This window comes from Dasypus novemcinctus, chromosome X, assembly GCF_030445035.2.
Source record: "Dasypus novemcinctus isolate mDasNov1 chromosome X, mDasNov1.1.hap2, whole genome shotgun sequence".
NCBI classification, from domain to species: Eukaryota; Metazoa; Chordata; class Mammalia; order Cingulata; family Dasypodidae; genus Dasypus; species Dasypus novemcinctus.
This window is the reverse complement of record NC_080704.1, coordinates 156027775-156045656: the sequence shown is the minus strand read 5'-3', so window position 1 is coordinate 156045656 and position 17882 is coordinate 156027775. Positions and strand designations below refer to the sequence as shown.

The following is a 17882-nucleotide window of genomic DNA, read 5'->3' as shown; positions in this document are numbered from 1 at the left end:
CAAACCTTGGACAAGTGTCTTATTTTCATGTATCAAAGTATCACAGACTGGATGGCTTAAAATAAGAGTATTTTGTTTCACAGATTTGGAGATTAGAAATTTTCAAGCAACATGTCAGTAGGATCATGGTTCCTTCCATGTCTGTGGAGACAAGTCTGTCCTCTGACTCTCACCTAGCTTCTGGTGGTGGCATGCCAATAATCCATGTCTTTCTTCCCTCTGTCTGACAGCATCTAAATTTCTTCTTCTTATAAGGACACCAGTCATGTTACACCATACTGCAGTATGGCCTAATTTCAACTTGCCTAAATCCATCTATAATGGGTCAATATCCAAAAGGAGGTCACATTTTGAGTTTCCAGAGTTAAGACCTCAGCATATATTTTGAAAGGACACAATTCAGTCCAAAAGAATGTTAGTCTCTCCAGACTCAGTGTACTAACCTTTCAGGTGGATATAATAGCTCTTAACCTGTAAAGTTATTGTGGGAAATTAACATGATAATGAATATAAGAAGGCGTGGCCAAATGCCTGGCATTTTGTTAGTGCTTAGTTAATGTTAATATTTTCTCTGGTGTTGGTGCTGAATGTAAGAAACAGTAATCATGACCATGGATCTAGTAGAGGTGATAAGCTATAGAGGTTCAAGGCTTGCCATTCACTGATTGTAATTATCTTCTTTTAGGAACACAGGAAAAAGACCACAGGGATAAGCTGATTGAGAGAAATGGGAGGAGTCAGAACTGACTGGCTTAGATAGAGACAGATGAGTATTAGATTCTTTCCCTTTCACACCTGTCAGGAAGGAAGAGTGAGTAGGGAATGTTTGGAAGGAGGGTAACTTGCCAAGAGGAAGCAATGGGATACTTTGGTCATGGGAACCTGAGGTTGCAGAATCTGGTGGCAAGAACTTTGTGTATAAACACAGACCTGGTTTTAGTTGTTGCTCTAGGTATACCATTAATTGCATATGACTTAAACTTTTAAAATCTTTTCAGTATCCTCTGCTGTAAAATGAGAATCTATTTCCTGGGCTTGTGGGAATTTTAAATAACATATTAGTCATTCTATACTTTGGAAAACCTACTAAATGGTAGGCATATATCAAGACATAACAGTGTAGAAAACACTGTTCTCATGGATCTTACCTTCTTGCTGAGAGATAAAACAATAAACCAGAGTAAAGGTCAGATAATGGTAAGCACTCTGCAAAAAGTTGAATTAGGGTGATGTGATAGTAAGTGAATGGATGGCACTTTTAATGTGATAGACAGGTAAGGCTTCTCAGAGGAGGATACACCTAAGCTGAGAACAGGAGACACCTAAGCTGAAACACCTAAACTTAGATCAGTGCCTTGGTCTTTTTGTTCTTTTCTGAAGGTCCCCAACTGCTAAACAAAGCCATTTCCGTGAATCAAACAACAGGAATGGAAATGGGTTTTTATCCATCCTTGTGAGGACTCCAGTTCATTGTCCTGGTTTTGGCCAGCTACTGATCTTCACTTTCTCAATGAATGAATATCCTGTTTCAGCATCAGATAGGGAGACAGAAAATGTGTGTGTGTGCATGTGTGTGTGTATATATATACATACATACATACACAAAGAAACACGTTAATATCTCCTCCTGGTTATGCTTTTCTGGTTGAAACCTGACTGATGCAGATTCAGGACCTGAGAGTGGTTCCTGTACCTTTTTTCTTTTTATTTTTTTAAAGAAGCTTTACATTACATAAATGTTACATAAAAAATATAGGTGATTCCCATATGACCCATCCTCTCCCTTTCCCACACTTTCCCACATTAACACCACTTTCATTAGTGCGGTACATTTGTTATGATTGATGAACATGTACTGAAGCATTGCTACTAACTGTAGATTATGGCTTACATTATACTTTACATTCTGCCCTGCATAATTTTATAGGCTATGACAAAATATATCTGTCATAGAAATGTCATGTAGCACAACCCCAATGGCCCCAAAATGCCCCCATTTACCCCTATTCCTCCCCACTCTCAGGCAGCATAAGTATCCCTCATTGAACCTTTTGTGCTATGTAAGTAATTAAGCAGTCATTTACTGAAAGTCTCCATTGTGCCTGAGCCTGCATTCCAATAATGCACTTTATAGGAATTCACTCTGAAAAGGGCCCTGGAAGTCCATGTCAGGAAGTGGCAAAAGGGATACTCAGATTTTCACTTTTAGATACCTGTAATCAAGTGTCTATAAACGGCAAATCTGTGAGTGACCAAGTACATCCTACCTCAGAATATTTAGATGAAATAAAGAGTATAATGGAGTTGTTTAGTTGCTTCTAACTGCTTTTGAACTTAATGAAAGAAACTGATGTGCTCATGGTATTACATTCCCAGGTCAAGATCCATATAATTGATTTGAAGCTTCTCTGTCAGCCCTGAAAGAAACAGTTATCTCACGTAGCCGCAGGAATAACATTCAGGAAAGCCAAATCCAAAGTCTAATCCTGTTGGCAGCTGCATTACAACAGAAATTGCAGTCCCAAACTGGTAAGGACTCTTTTGTCAATATTAGGACAATGATTGAGAATAAATGTTACTTGAAAACTGTAATGAGGACACATGGGCAGATTCTGATGAAGCTGTATACCCTGAACTCCTAAATTCTTTGAATTTTCTTTGCCAGCAGAAATATTTCTTCCACTCCTCCTGAGAAGGCTGTTTCCCCTTTACCTGAAAAACTGGTAATGGTCTCCCCTGAGGTACTTTTCTTGTATGGTACTGCAGATGCTCCTCACAAGGTACACCTACAGGTTTTAGCTTCCAGGTCCTTTGAACAAAAGCTGCTTTGGGGGAAGAAATAGTAGGAAAATCAAATGATAAACTGAGGACTGTCACTGGGATAAGAGAATAACTCTAGTGGATAACAGAACATCAGTTACTGATACGAAATTTGCTCCAAAACATATGGGTCTTACGTTAGCAACTTGTTCAGCAGATGGTATTGTAAGAATATGCAAGGCCCCAGATGTTATGAACTGCAGTCAGTGGTCTCTGCAGCATGAGATTTCATGTAAGCTGAGCTATAGCTGTTATTTCCTGGAACCCTTCAAACTTCTGTGCTCATTCTCCCATGACAACTGCAGTAAGTGATGATAGTACTCCAAATGCAATGGCCAAGGTACAGATTTTTGAATATAGTAAATACACCAGAAAATATGCAAAAGCCAAAAGTCTTTTGACTTTCATTGACCCTGTACATTATATTGTGTTTGCTCCAAACTTGGGAAGGTCTTTCCATATTCTGGCCATAGCAACCAAAGATTTGAGAATTTTTACTTTTTAAAACCTGTGAGGAAACAAATTACTTCCTCTGGTTGGCCAAGAAAATTTGAAATTCATGTAGTGGCTCAGTTTGATAATCATAATTCTCAGGTCTGGAAAATGAGATGGAATATAATGGGAACAGTAATAGCATCTTCAGGTAATGAATGGCTGTGTAAGATTGTGGAAAGCTGTTTATACAGACAATTGGAAGTATACTAGTATTTTGAATGATAATGAGAGCTCAATCAATGGGAAATCTCAGCAGGGAAACTCAAATCCTTCCATAGGTTCAAATATTCCAAATCTACAAAATTCATTAACTGGATCTTCTGCTGGCAGAAAGCACAGCTGAGTGCAAGCTAACACAGTAACTTTGCTGTTTACTGCTTGTTGCATGCACAAGGGAATGGAGACAGCTCCTTTTCCCCCTTCCTCAGTGACATTTGACCTCTCCTAAGATAAACCATCAGCCTGGTTACTATTAAATGCTGTCCAAAAGGCCTTTAAAAACCTGTGTATTTTAATTTTTTGTACTAGCCAGTTTATTGACACTATTTGAAACTTTTGAAATATTAATGGAGAGGCTTTTTGTTGAGACATTGTCACCAAAGTTTTTTGAAATGTTTAAAAATGAAAAACAGGAGTTTAAAAATGAAGACAATTATCATTATTTAAAGAGGATGGGAGGAGGATCCCACTGGAAAATATAGGCTTGTTTCTTTTGTTTTCTAGAACAGCAAGCTAAAAATATGCATTTTTATGATTTCAATGTGAAGACTGAATAAATAATTTTCATAAGATTGGTTTGAGTGCTAATTTGTTTACTTTCTGTACAAGTGGTTTATATGTAATATTATTCAGGACAACTATTTCTTTGTAATATTTCAAAAATATTAGTAAGAGAGTGAGAGAAGTAGTAGTAACAAAATGAAAGTAATTTGACTGTACAGTTTGTACCCAACTTAGGCATTTTGTATTGGTTCATTGATAATTTGGTAGTAAAATGAAAATACCTTTGTAAATTTTTAATTAGTACTCACTAAAGGGATAAATATTTCCAATATATGCTTGTATATTTTTATGGTATGATTCCATGGCTTAAGGTTTCTTCCAAGTCAAAATTTGAAAATATACTATAATTTGAAAAGCAGTTAAAATTTTACTGGAATTGTGCATGCAAACAGATGTCAATGTTCCATGTCCTAGGATTTTATTAACTTAACTCTTTCCATTAATTCATATCCCCTAGAGCTCTGACCTTGATGACAAAGATATAAATTTTTAAGTTTGTTAAAATATATATTACAGATAAATGATAAAATAGCAGAAGGACAACAATATGACATTCTTTGAGCCCTTTTACTTATGAAAAATCTGTAGTTATTCTAAAGTTTTTTACAGAAAAACTATACAGTATGTTCAATGATTGCATTTCTTCAAAAGTATGTTGCAATAGCTAGCCATACTGTCTGAAGTGTATTTGAACTGTTTCTTACTATCATGTATGCACAGAAAAAGGTGTGCCTGCTGCTGCTATTAAGGATGCAATGCTTAAAATTAAAAAAAAAAAGATTTGATTCGCAAATTTGCAGGATAACATCAAATATATTTTTGACAGACTGGAAAATGCTTTATATATTTAAAATAATGACTAAAATTCATACTGATTTTTAAAATTTTTTTAAGTTTAACAGATTATGTTTCTTTCAATTTCTATGTTTGCTTAAACAATATTGATTTGAGTAAGGGTCTCGAGTTTTGTTATTATATTGTTAGTATTGGCATGAATGTGCTAAACTATTTTTTTCCCAGCATGTGTTTTCTTCTCCTTGAGTTTCTTTGTATTTACTATTTTTCTCTTTTCCTTTTGGTTTTTCCTTTTTCTTTTCTCTCTTTTTTCTGCTTTGTTTTCGTGTTTTGTTCCTGCTTTGTTGTTTCAGGTATTTCTTTCCCCCTCTGGATTCCCCAGTGGCTGGATTGAGACCGTCCTTCCTCCTCCTCCTCCCCCCCTCCTCTGGTAGAGCTCTTGCGATGCTGATACTGCCCGACCTCCAGATATATGCCTTGACCTCTTAACCCTTACCTGAGAATGAAGGGATTTAAACAATGATTTCACATTTTAAAGACATTATTCACATGCTTGTAAATGCATTTAATTCCTGGCTTCATTTGTTTTTCTTCATTTTCTTTCAGAAGATTTTTCTAATTTAGGGGTTTGTCTTGCATGTATTACAGCCAGAACGCAGTATTTGGATCCTAAATTTGTTTGTGCTTCTGCATCAAAGGAACATTTGCTTCATTAATTGATAGCCATTGGTGAAATAAGATATGTAAAAGCAATATTAACTGTGAAAGTTACACTCAGTAGCTGACTTTAAAGTGCTTGTTCTATAAATTTTATTTTGAATTGCTATCATGGTCCTAAGTTTCTTATGCTTTGTCATCTGGTTAATGTGAAAGTACATGACAATGAAGTTTACTCTGCCTTTGAGACATATTAAGAATGGTTTTAAATTTTATAGGTTAATATTGCAACTGACTAGTATACAAAATAAATCATTCCTACATTTGTCAAAACCTATAAAAGTATACAGCGAAAAAAGTTAGCAATAATGTAAACTATAGACTTTGGTTAGTAGCAATGCTTCAATATTGGTTCATTAATTGTAACAAATGTACCACACTAATGTAAGATGTTAATAATAGGGGGAACTGTATGTGTATGGGGGAGCCTTATATGGGAACTCCCTATATTTTTGGTGTAATTTCTGCAAATCTAAAACTTTTCTAAAAAATAAAGTTTATTATTATTTTAAAAAATTAAATCATTCCTATGTAAAAAAAGCAACAAAAACTTAAAAAAAGAGGAAAAAGCTAAAATCAAAGACCTAACTGCACACTTGGAGGAACTAGAAAAAGAACAGCAAACTAAACCCAAAGCAAGTAGAAGGAAAGAAATAACAAAGATTAAAGCAGAAATAAATGAAGTTTAAAATAAAAAACAATAAAATTAACAAAATCAAAAGTTGGTTGTTTGAAAAGATCAATAAAATTGACAAACTCTTCACCAGACTGACAAAAAAAGAAAAAAATAGGCAAATAAATACAATCAGAAATGAGAGTAGGGACATCACTACTGAGTCCACAGAAATAAAAAGGCTCCTAAGAGGGTACTATGAACAAATTCAGACCACCTAGATGAAATGGGCAAATTCTTGGAAACAAACAACCTACACTGGCTCAAAGAAATAAATTTCTCAACAGACCAATTATAGGTAAAGAGATTTGAATCAGTCATCAAAACTTCCCAATAAAGAAAATCTAGGACCAAATGGCTTCACAGATGAATTCTACCAACCATTCCAAGAAGAATTAATACCAATCCTGCTCAAACTCTTCCAAAATATTGAGCAGGTGGGAACACTACCTAAGTTATTCTATAAGGCCAATCACCCTAATACCAAAGCCAGGTAAAGATACTACAAGAAAATTAAACTACAGACCAATTTCTTTTATGAATAAAGATGTAAAAATCCTCAACAGGCGGCGGACTTGGCCCAGTGGTTAGGGTGTCTGCCTACCACATGGGAGGTCCGCGGTTTAAACCCCGGGCCTCCTTGACCCGTGTGGAGCTGGCCATGCGCAGTGCTGATGCGCGCAAGGAGTGCCCTGCCACGCAGGGGTGTCCCCCGCGTAGGGGAGCCCCACGCGCAAGGAGTGCGCCCCGTAAGGAGAGCCGCCCAGCTCGAAAGAAAGTGCAGCCTACCCAGGAATGGCGAAGCACACATGGAGAGCTGACACAGCAAGATAACTCAGCAAAAAGAAACACAGATTCCCATGCCGCTGACAACAGAAGTGGACAAAGACGACGCAGCAAATAGACACAGAGACAGACAGCCGGGGTGGGGGGGGGAGGGGAGAGAAATAAATAAATCTTTTTTAAAAATCCTCAACAAAATATATGCAAATCAAATCCAACGACATCGTAAAAGAATTAAACACAATGAGCAAATGGGATTTATCCGAGGTGTGATGTTTTAATCTGCTGTATTTCCATTCCCTTCTCCTTTGCTCTGTGGTACCCTTGAAAACGAAAAGTCTCACAAGTACAGTATTTCTGATAACTAGTAACTTACCAGCTACTGGAGGGATCATAACAAGTTTGTGTTAAAAAAAAAAAGAGGCTCATTCCCAGTGAATTGTTGCTATTTGAAGTGTCCAGCAGCCCTCTGGAAAATCCTGTCCTTAGGGCTTGTTCTTATTTAAACTCTCACAGAGCTCACCCTGTGTGAAGTCTCCTGGTCTCTGTCTTAAGGTGCAAGCTAAGAATTTCTGTAATGCATTGTTGAATAGAAGTGAGAATGGTGCATATCCTTGTCTTTTTCTTGATTTTACAAGGACTATTTCTAATGTTTCTTCATTAGGAATAAATGTGCACTGTAGTTTTCTGGTAGATATCTTTCTTAACAAATGCTTTTAAGCTTTTACACATCAAGTGTAGCTGCATTTTCTTTTTCACAGGGTTTTCTGCATTTGTTAGTATGATCTTATGACATTCCTCCTTTAATCTGTAAATGTAGCATGCCAGTAATCAGTTTATTGCCTCTCAGCTCCAATTCCACCCTTTTGGCCTGCTGTGCGAAAATGAGTCTTGTCCCTTTAAATATTTTTATCCTGTCAGAGTTGGGATTGGAGTTTGCCTGTAGAGAGCGCCATACTGAACTTTCAGGGGATGTTTTGCTTCCTGGTTCAGGCTTCTGCACAGGGGCTTTTCCAGCACAACTCTCTGGCTTCACGCACCTTCTCGAGTGTCCAAGAGGTGTGTGGTATGGTGTCTATCAGTTCCTCACAGCCATAAGTTTCGCTTGCAATCCCCTTGGTTTGTTATATATCAGAGGGCCTCTGGTGAGACTTCCTGGTGGACTAACTTCCCAGAATCCCCAGCAACTCCCAGAAGGCATATTTCTAGAAAGTTCTACAAGTGAGGTACCACAACAGCTTTACTGCACTTCTGTGAGTTGCTTCCAGGCTCCTCCAACAAGGTCAGGATTTCAACACTGGTTGTGAGTGCTGCTTTTCCTTCAGTGCTGTAACATTGCCCAGGAAGGGACCCTTCCAGGGGTGTTTGTCTAGATGGCGACACTTTTTTCTTGTGTGCTTTCTCTCAGCATTGGATTGGGGCTTCTTGGGGGCTTCTCTCAGTACTGAGGGAGCACATTTCCTTGGGTGCCCTATCTCAGCTATGTTGAGGGAGCTTTCCTTGGGTGCTTTATATGGGTCCCTGTCAGGGACTCTTACTTAGGTAATGATCACAGAACTGGTAATGGAACAGTCCTTGGATACAGTATCTTAGTTCTGTCGGGGAGCTCTCTTTCTTGATTTCTGTGTGTCAGCTCTCAGGTGGGGACACTATTCCTTGAGTGAGCTATTTCAGCGTAGTGGCAAAGTTGACCTCAGGCGCGATGTCTCAGTACCTGAGGGGAATTTGTCTTGGGTGCTTTATATCTGCTTTGCAGTGAGTGTTGCTTCCTTGGATGCTCTATCTCAGCATTACAATGGAGTTTGTTAATCAGCTTCTCTCTCTTGGTTCTGTGAGGGGGGAATATTCCTTGACAGCTGAATATCAGTCCTGGGGTAGGGGCTTTTATCTTGGATGCTTCGCAGCAGCACTGCTATGGTGGTCTCTTCCTTGAATGCACCACTCAGCCATGAGAGGGTGGGGCTTTTACTTGAGAGCCCTATCTCAGCCCTGTGAGAGGAGCACTTCCTAGGGCTCCCTATTTAGCCATGTTAGGAGAGGTATTTTTCTTGGATGGTCTATCTCATCCCTGGGCAAAGTGATTTTCCTTTCTTTGCTACACTTCTAGTTCCAGGGGGCAGTTTTCCAGTGTGGCACCACAAGAAAACTGTCATACTTTGCATTACAACTGGTCTTCTCCAACAAGATGTGGTCAGCATTGCAGGAAGTGAGAGGATGATTACTTGTATGCACTACCATACCCCTGGGTGAGGGCTCTCCTTTGGGGTTTCTAGCTTTGGTGGCTGTGGAGATCATTGTTGTGTGCTTAATATCAACACAGTGTATAGGGTCTTCCTCGAATGCTCTATCTAAGAACCAGGGAGCAGGCAACTTTTCCTTGGATACTTTAAATAGGCACTGAGGTGGCGAACCACCTTTCTGGGGGCTTTGTCTAAACCGGAGGGCACATTTTTTAAGGGCGCTAACTCAGCAATGGGAAAGAATACTTATTTGTGGGCTTTAACTTAACCTTGGGTGGGATTCTTCCTTATGGGGCTCTAGCTTGTTGTGTGTGGAGCTATTCCCTAGGTGCTCTATCTCAGCCATAAGGTGGAAGATTTCTTTGGTTGCTGTCTTTCAGCTCTGGGGTGGTAGGCAGTATATACATCTGCACTCATGGAGGAGACCCTTGGTATTAAGTCATAGAACATGCAAAAACATCCTCTGTAACAAAAGTAGACTTCAGGGAAGCAGATGTGACTCGAGCAGTTGAGCTCCTGCCTACCACATGAGAGATCCTGGGGTTTGGTTCCCAGTGCCACCTGAAGAAGACAAGCAAGACAGTGAGCTGGTGCAATGGGCAGGCATGGCAAGCTGACACAATATGATGCAACAAAGAGACACAAAGAGGAAAGACAATGAGAGACACAACAAACCAGGGGACTGAGGTGGCTCAAGCAATTGAGCACCTCTCTTCCACATGGGAGATCCCAGGTTCAGTTCCTGGTGCCTCCTAAAAAAAAGATGAGCAGATAGAGCACACAACAAATGGACACACAGAGCAGACAGCAAGCACAAATAATGAGGGAGGGGGGATAAAGAAAATAAGTCTTTTTTAAAACGTAGGTTTCAATGCAATCCACCTCACTCCAGTCCTCAATTAATTGGCATTTTCCTTATTATTTTTATGCCTCGTTTGTAACAATAGAGAATATAAACTTTACCCAACTATGCAGAGAATTCAGTGAGTTAATGCATGTAAATCAATTAGAAGAATATCAGGCAGGTAGTAAATGCTCAATGAAAATGTTTTCCTTTTTCTGTACTTTTTGTTTACAGGAAATTCAAAAGGTTCGGGAAAGTTGTTCCTCATGTTTAATTCAGATAATGGTGAGGCATATTCTTGGGTTAACCTAGGATAATAACAACTTTAAGCTATATATTTTTTCTCTTCATATTTTTAAAATGTTACTTTAAAAAAATATAAGAGGTCCCCATATATCCCCCCTTCCCTTACCCTACTCCTCCCACATCACCAACCCCTTTCATCAGTGTGGCACATTCATTGCATTTGGTGAATACATTTTAGAGCACTCCTGCACCACATTGTAGTTTACACTCTCCCCCAGTCCACGCAGTGGGCCATGGCAGGACATACAATGTCCAGCATCTGTCCCTGCGATACCACCCAGGACACCACTGGATCTTATCTCACCATTATCTCCAACAAACATTGAAAAGCCACCTATCCAAGGTGCATGGTCCTACCATGTTTGACTTTGGACAACACCTTTTATACTACTGTTCTCCTTGTTTAACCTCGACTAGTTAAAATTCAGTTCTGTTTCTGAGAATAGTGTTTGCTGGAGGACAGTAAGTCTCTGGTATATAAATAAAACTTAACCATAAAAATGCATGATTGTATATGCATATGAAAATTGTTTGCAGTTTTGTGATAGTTACATTCCCCTCTCCGCCCCCCCCCCCACCATCCCCACCTTTGCGGCTTTTTGCTTGCTGTCTGCTCTCTGTGTCCATTTGCTGTGCATTCTTCTGTGTCTGTATTTTTTTTTAAGATTTATTTATCTCTCCCCTTACCCCGCCAACCAGTTGACTGATTCCCGTGCCACTGACAACAACAGAAGAGGACAAAAAAAGAACACACAGCAAACACGCTGCGTGTTCTTTTTTTGTCCTCTTCTGTTGTTGTCAGTGGCACGGGAATCAGTGTTTCTTTTTTGTTGTTGTTGCGTCATCTTGCTGCGTCAGCTCTCCGTGTGGGCGGCGCCATTCCTGGGCAGGCTGCACTTTCTTTCACGCTGGGCAGCTCTCCTTACGGGCGCACTCCTTGCGCGTGGGGCTCCCCTACGCGGGGGACACCCCTGTGTGGCGCGGCACTCCTTGCGCATCAGCACTGCGCATGGGCCAGCTCCACACGGGTCAAGGAGGCCCGGGGTTTGAACCGGGGACCTCCCATGTGGTAGACGGACGCCCTAACCACTGGGCCAAGTCTGCTTCCCTGTATTTATTTTTTTATTTATTGCCCCTCCTTGCAGCTTGCTTGCTGTCTGCTCTCTGTGTTCATTCGCTGCGCGCTCTTCTGCATTTTTGCTTGTCTTCCTTTTTGTTGCGTCACCTTGCTGAGTTGGCTCTCCACAGCACTTGCAGGCCAGCGGCGCTCCGCGCTGCTTTTGGGCTGGCGTCACTCTGCAGTGCCCGGGCCGGTGGCTCTCCACAGAGTGCAGTCGAGCCTGCCTTCACAAGGAGGCCCCGGGAAGCAAACCCAGGGTCTGCCATATGGTAGACGGGAGCCCAACTGATTGCGCCACAGCCACTTCCCTGATGGTTACACTTTTTGTTCTTAATGGAATATGTTTATTGATGATTCTCAGGAATGATGATGGAGAAAGTAGATGAATTTGCTGTAGAACCTGAAAACAAAATGAAACATCTTGGAGAGCCCAGCAGTCCTACATCATCAAAGAGAAAGCGGAGTTTGGACCTGCCGCTAATGAAAGAGGAAGAAGGAGAATCACATCTTGAATGCCCAGCTGAGACAAAGGGAAATGGTAGTTATGCCTCTAAGGGATGGAAAAATTGAGCATGTTTGCAAGTGGAAGGGAGAGGCTCTATTGAGGTGCACCATTTGGAGTGGCTGCTGGGGTTTGGAGGATAAAGCAGGTTGCCGAGGCAGTAGGAGAGGAGGCATTCAACAAGAGGAGGGGTCTGCACTGGCTTTCTGCCTGTCCTCACCTCCTATTCATGCTCTCACTCAAGGCAGTCTGTTACCTGCCTGAAATGGCCCTTGTCAAAATCACCAGTGTCTGCTCCATGTTGCCACTGACTTCTCAGCAGCATTTGACTCCCTCCATGGAAACTTCCTTGGGTTCCCATAAGGCACACTCTCCAAGATTTCTTCCCCACTTACTGGCAAATCCTTTTCATTTTCCTTTTCTGGAGTTTCCTCTCTCTTCCCACCTATAGTTATTGGGGATCTGCAAACCCTCTCCTGGGCTCTGTACTCTTTACTACACTAAGCCCATAGGTGATTTCATGCAGTCTCGGGACTTTAAAATGATTTACATTACAAAATGTGCAAATTTTTATCTCTTGACTTCAACTTGCTCCTGAATTGCAGGCTCCAATTCAACTGCTTACCTGACATCTTTTAATTAGGTGTTTAATAGACAACACTCCGCAAGTTAAATGTATTTAAGTTGAGCTCCTGAACTTATCCTCCCAAACTTCTTTATTTCCAGCATTCACAAACAGTGCACTGGTAATGGTGAAACAACCAGCTGTACATGGGAAGAGGGATTGCGAGGGTAGAGAAGTCCTGATATGTAATATTTGCAGATTGCCTTAGTGAAAATACTGTCCCCATAGTTGAGGTTAAACTTCCAATGTGCAGTCACTGAATACAGACAGGAAGGGTTGGGCACCATCTGCTTTAGTAAGCTGTTGCCTGCTGCCTCCTGCACACTCCTGTCATTTACATTTACCCAGTGGTTCAGGCCAAGAAACTTAGATTCCCCCCACAATTTTCCCTTTATTCTTTTCTCACTTTGCTCCATCAGCCAAGTGCAGACAGCTTGCCATTCCATATAAATCCTGCATCCCACCATTTCTCTCCAACCCTCTAGTCCCCACTGGATGGTCTCTCACCAAGCTAATACAATAGCTCCTCTTCTGATCTGCTTCCTTTCTTACCTCCATCTAATGTTTTCTCTGACCTGCAGGCAAAATGATCAGGGCAACAAGAAATTCATATCATTGCAAGCTCCTCTTGAAAAATCCTTCATGAACTTTTCTCTTCACTCAGAATAGAATCTACACTCCTGACAATAGTCCAAGGGTTCTGCATGACCTGGAACCTGCAATCCTCTCCTGAAACTGTTCCTATCAGTTTCCTCCATGCTTTCTGTCCTCTCTGTCTGTTACTCTTTTGTACCAGGCTCATTCCTCCTGGTGATCTCTGCACTTATCCTTACCACTACCTTACCACACATTCTCCAAAGCTCTGCTCAAAGACAGCTCCTCATCCTGTCCTCACCTACTCTCTATCACATCCCTGATTACTTCTCTAATACAAATTAAAACTGTAATTTTTTTAGCATATTGTGTACTTACTCTCTGACTTCCCCAAAATAATATAAGTTCCATAAGAGTAGGGAATGTTTCTTTGTGTCACCTTCCATGCTGATTCCCATTGTCTGGCACAGTTGAGTAAAAGAAGTAGTATTTTTTTTTTTTGCTTTAAGTAAAAAAAAAATACCTACTCCTTTGAGGCAGAGAATAGGATGAAAAGAACCATCCAGACAGGGATGTTTGGTAATGGAGTGGAAATAGAACTTTCATACATGATGTCCTCCTTATTTTTGCAAAATGTTTGAGCAGAGAGTAGACAGGTTGACATGGACCCAAGTTGTATGGCTTCAAGCTCAGTAAAACATGGCAGTTTATATGTGTACTTATAAAGTCATGAAATCATGTGAGATTTGCAAAATTAAAACCTCTAATAGGCAAGACTACAATGCTAAATCATGAGTACCAGGGATATGTGAATATTTGCTTATTAATTATACTATCTTACTTGATTTCGGCATGTATTTATAGTGCCAAGAAGATAAGAAGGTGATTTTGTTGTGTTATCTTTCCTTATAATACAACAGGAGTCTGAGCTCTCTGCCCATTACTAATTTTGTTTTATAAAATAATTTCCTCAAAACCAAAAAGCACAGAGATATACTTGTGCAGGTGATGAAATGCACCTATCTCCCAGATCAACTTCTTCATTTGGTTTCCAGATGCTACTGACATTCATGATGTCCATGAAGAAAAGCCAGAAAATGAGGAAACATCATCTATTCCACCACAACTTGAGAATATGGCAGGGGATGGTATTCCACCTAAAACTCAGCCCGATGATTTAACTTGTCCCAAGGAAGATGGAATAAGTACCAATCCTGGTCCTGGTACTGCTGCCCAAATAGGAGGAACCATTGACAGCAATCTCTCTGTTGATGACCCAAAAGGCACAGTACTGTCTACCTTGGAAAACATGCCAAGTACATGGCAAATAAGTGCACCACAAAAAGGCAATGATTATATAAAATGTCAACTAATGAAGGAAGTTCGAAAGTTTGGACGAAGTAAGTAGTGAAAGTCTATCATTTAAGCAATAGGAAATCCCTCTTGTTCTATTATTTAGAATAGATAAAAGCTACCTTTGAGGCACATCCTTTTGTAGTATTGGTTTTTCATATAATATAGGACAATGATCTTTACTTTGACTAAAAGTACCAGTGGTCCCCAGTATACCTTTTAGATTGTTTTTCCTTATTTGTTAGTGTTCCCAATGGTGTCCTTAGTACATATACTCAGGTTTCTTAGTTGAAATGTTTACAACAAACTTCATGTAACTTTCCAGCCCATAAAGATTGATTGTTGAGGTTGTCAGTGCTTTAAATTGAGTTCTATTTCCTCTTCTTATTTATTATCGAAATACTGAATTTTAAAAAAATACTTTCAGAGTATGAAAGAATCTTCACTTTGCTTGAAGATGTGCAAGGTCCTCCAGAAGTCAAGAAACAATTTGTTGAATTTACTATTAAGGAAGCTACAAGGTAGGTGAAAATAAACATTCTTCCATTTTTTTAAAGCAGTAAGACCTAATATAGAACAAGGGTGGGGTGAGTAAGAGGCCCCACCTTGGTTTTCTCAAACCTTGGCCCTTAGTCACACTGTCTCCACAAGCTTTAGGTTGATATTATCTGTGTCTGAACCATTCTTTCCAGCCCACGGAGTCTTCCATACTCACCATAATGTGCAGTAGGCTTGGTATTTGTTAGACTGTGTCCTACCATGAGGATGTATTTTATATTCCCATGTTTATTGTAATCTTTTTGTAACCACCATGCCTCCCATGTCATAGGTGCTTCATTATCATTTTGGGTAACGAAATGTCTTTTATTTTCAGGTTTAAAAGATGGCACTTAATTAAACACCTGGAGATGTTCCTAGAAAAAACTGGTTTCTGATCAACTTCTCAACATGATATTCACTTCGAAAACAATTAATTATGTTACAACAATGATCATTAAGAAAAGAGGAAAAGTTTTCTTTGGTGTGGAATGGATAGGGTATTTGTGAAACTTACAGAGGCTAAGAAAAAGCAGTGGAGTTTTATAAATTTTAAGAGTGTTTCTCAATAAAAAGTGGCTTTTGCCCTAAGAATTTTCTTTGAAAAGATACTTTGTTTTTTATTTGTTTGTTTTCCTACAAGAGTAGGAAGATGTTATTAACTCATAGTCAAAATACTATTAAAATCCTCATTTCTGCAACTGGTCACATAGCATTTATAATTGCCTTCTTTCACTACTAGTTCATATTCCCTTTGACTTCATCCAGCATTTCTGCTGGTCATGGTTCTTTGCCTGGTAGGATGACTCAAAATTTCATTCCTGAAGGGTCTGGACCATTAGATATTCTGCCTCAGTTGGGTTGTTGTAATTTTCCATTTACTTTAACCATAAAACATAGGAGTACCACAAAATGCTCTGGACATTCTTGACGCACTTCCCCTTTACCTACTGTTTAGTAGCAATCCAATTTCTCTTTGATACTCTGATTCAATCACTCTAGCTAGTACAGTTATCTCCTTTTCTGCCTGTTGAATGAGATGCATGAGGAGTCCTAAATGGTCAGCTGGCAGCCTCAAGTTTCAGTTAATAGAATCACGGTGATGTCCTCTTAGAAAGCCTATCTCCCCTTAGAATTTAGACCTCTAGTCTTTTAGAGCCTAAAGTCATGAACACAGGAAAGAAAAATTTTCTAGTGGATCACTACAGGTAAAATGAGTGGAGACACTCCCATTGCCACTGCTTGACTGCTGGAGATGTGAATCCTGGGTATGGCAGAAACAGTGGCATATATAATGGATGCTGATGTAGAGCATTACCACTTCCTGTGGGACAATGGCCCATTATAGCAGGTTAGTGCCACCTAGTTGGTACCATATCTATGTTTTTAAAAGGCCATTCCAGTGTTCTATTGAAATATTAATTCAGGATGATGGCAAACATTATAAAACCAATGAATTCCATAAGCATAGGCCCATTACCATACTTTATTTCCTCTGACACAAGTTCTTTGTTTATAATCAGTGCTGTTTAGAATACCATGTTGATGGATGAGGCATTAGCTAAGTCCATGAATGTTGATTTCCCCAAAACTACCAGGAGTAGGGTGGGGACTGGATATCAAGAATAAGTATATTTGAGTAAGAAGGCATTTCCCCTTCCATGATGGAAGTTATCCACTATAATCACTCTTCCCTGTGGTACTTCTCATTCTGGGGAAGAGAACCACATCAGAAATTCAGTGTTTGTCTCTGCTGGGCAGATTGGGCACTCAGCAATGATTGCTGTGAGATTGACCTTGATGAGTAGAAATCCATATTGCTGAGCCCATGATTAACCCCTTTCCCTACCACCATGGCCATGAGTGCACCATTGCTGTTTTAGATATGGAGGGTCTACTTGAGAAGGTAGTGGGTTGGGCCTAGGTGGGGGGGAGTGTCCCACAGCTGAGAGAGGCAAGAAGGTAATGGGTACCTTAGCCTTACAACTGTCAGGATCTAAATCTACCAACAACCAGAAAAACCTTGGAAATAGTTTTTTTTAAAGGTTCTCCTGATAAGCACCCAGACTGTAAAACAATTTATTTTGTTTTTGTGAAACGCTAAGCGGGGAAGCCAGTAGAGCCTGCTTGGACTTTTGGCCTACATAACTGTGAGATAATAAATGTGTATTATTTTAAGTTTGTGGTGATTTGTTACAGAGCAATAAAAAAAATTAATACAGGTGGTACAAGCCTATTGTGAAGAAACAACTGTAAGCCACGCCCAAGTTCCTTTTCTTTTTTCAATAAACTGGTCATCGGGAACTCCCCCTGAGGACATGAGTACAGGTTCAGAGAGTTTTCCCTTATTACGGGCCCCACTCAAAATTCAGTTTTCAGGTCATTCAGCAATGGGTCAGAATAGCATAACCAAATGAGGTACATGTTAGCACCTTATATAATGAGGCCCACAGGTTATTGTGTTCCTTGTGTAGTGATAATAAGAGCAAGATGTACCAACTTGCCACTCAACTTTTTTTATCATGCTATCCTGACATACTCCAGACAATTGAACCCCTAAAAATTTCTGTAAGTTGGAGTGCCCCCAATTTTTTTTTGGAACTATTTTGCAAGTTCTGCCATGTATGTGTTTTACGAATTAGTCTAGAATAGTTCCTACTTCCTTCTTAACCAGTAAAATATCATGAATGCAAAA

The 17882-nt window shown here is 39.8% G+C and overlaps 1 protein-coding gene and 1 pseudogene across 2 annotated transcripts; both read left to right on the top strand.

The window, feature by feature from the left end:
• Positions 1 to 2726: 2726 nt before the first annotated feature.
• On the top strand, positions 2727 to 3658 carry LOC101439335 (nucleoporin SEH1-like; annotated as a pseudogene).
• A 4265-nt stretch (positions 3659 to 7923) lies between these two features.
• LOC101435933 (integrator complex subunit 6-like) lies at positions 7924 to 15796 on the top strand. Of its 2 annotated transcripts, none has more exons than XM_023585952.1 (5): positions 7924 to 8125; positions 11938 to 12114; positions 14353 to 14697; positions 15078 to 15171; positions 15525 to 15796. In XM_023585952.1, the coding sequence occupies exons 1-5, from the start codon at positions 7951 to 7953 to the stop codon at positions 15583 to 15585; spliced, it is 852 nt and encodes a 283-aa protein (XP_023441720.1). In that variant the 5' UTR covers positions 7924 to 7950; the 3' UTR covers positions 15586 to 15796. The 2 variants fall into 2 exon arrangements, with proteins under 2 accessions (XP_023441720.1, XP_058147271.1); XM_058291288.1 differs by lacking the exon at positions 7924 to 8125 and adding an exon at positions 10381 to 10435.
• The last annotated feature ends 2086 nt before the right edge of the window (positions 15797 to 17882 follow it).

Excerpts from the sequence above, each read along its gene's own strand:
- LOC101435933 (XM_023585952.1), top strand. The coding sequence starts at position 7,951 with ATGAGTCTTGTCCCTTTAAATATTTTTATCCTGTCAGAGTTGGGATTG. Across the intron at positions 8,126-11,937 it reads CCTTCTCGAGTGTCCAAGAG|GAATGATGATGGAGAAAGTA; the intron begins GTGTGTGGTATG and ends GATGATTCTCAG. Across the intron at positions 15,172-15,524 it reads ACTATTAAGGAAGCTACAAG|GTTTAAAAGATGGCACTTAA; the intron begins GTAGGTGAAAAT and ends TTTTATTTTCAG.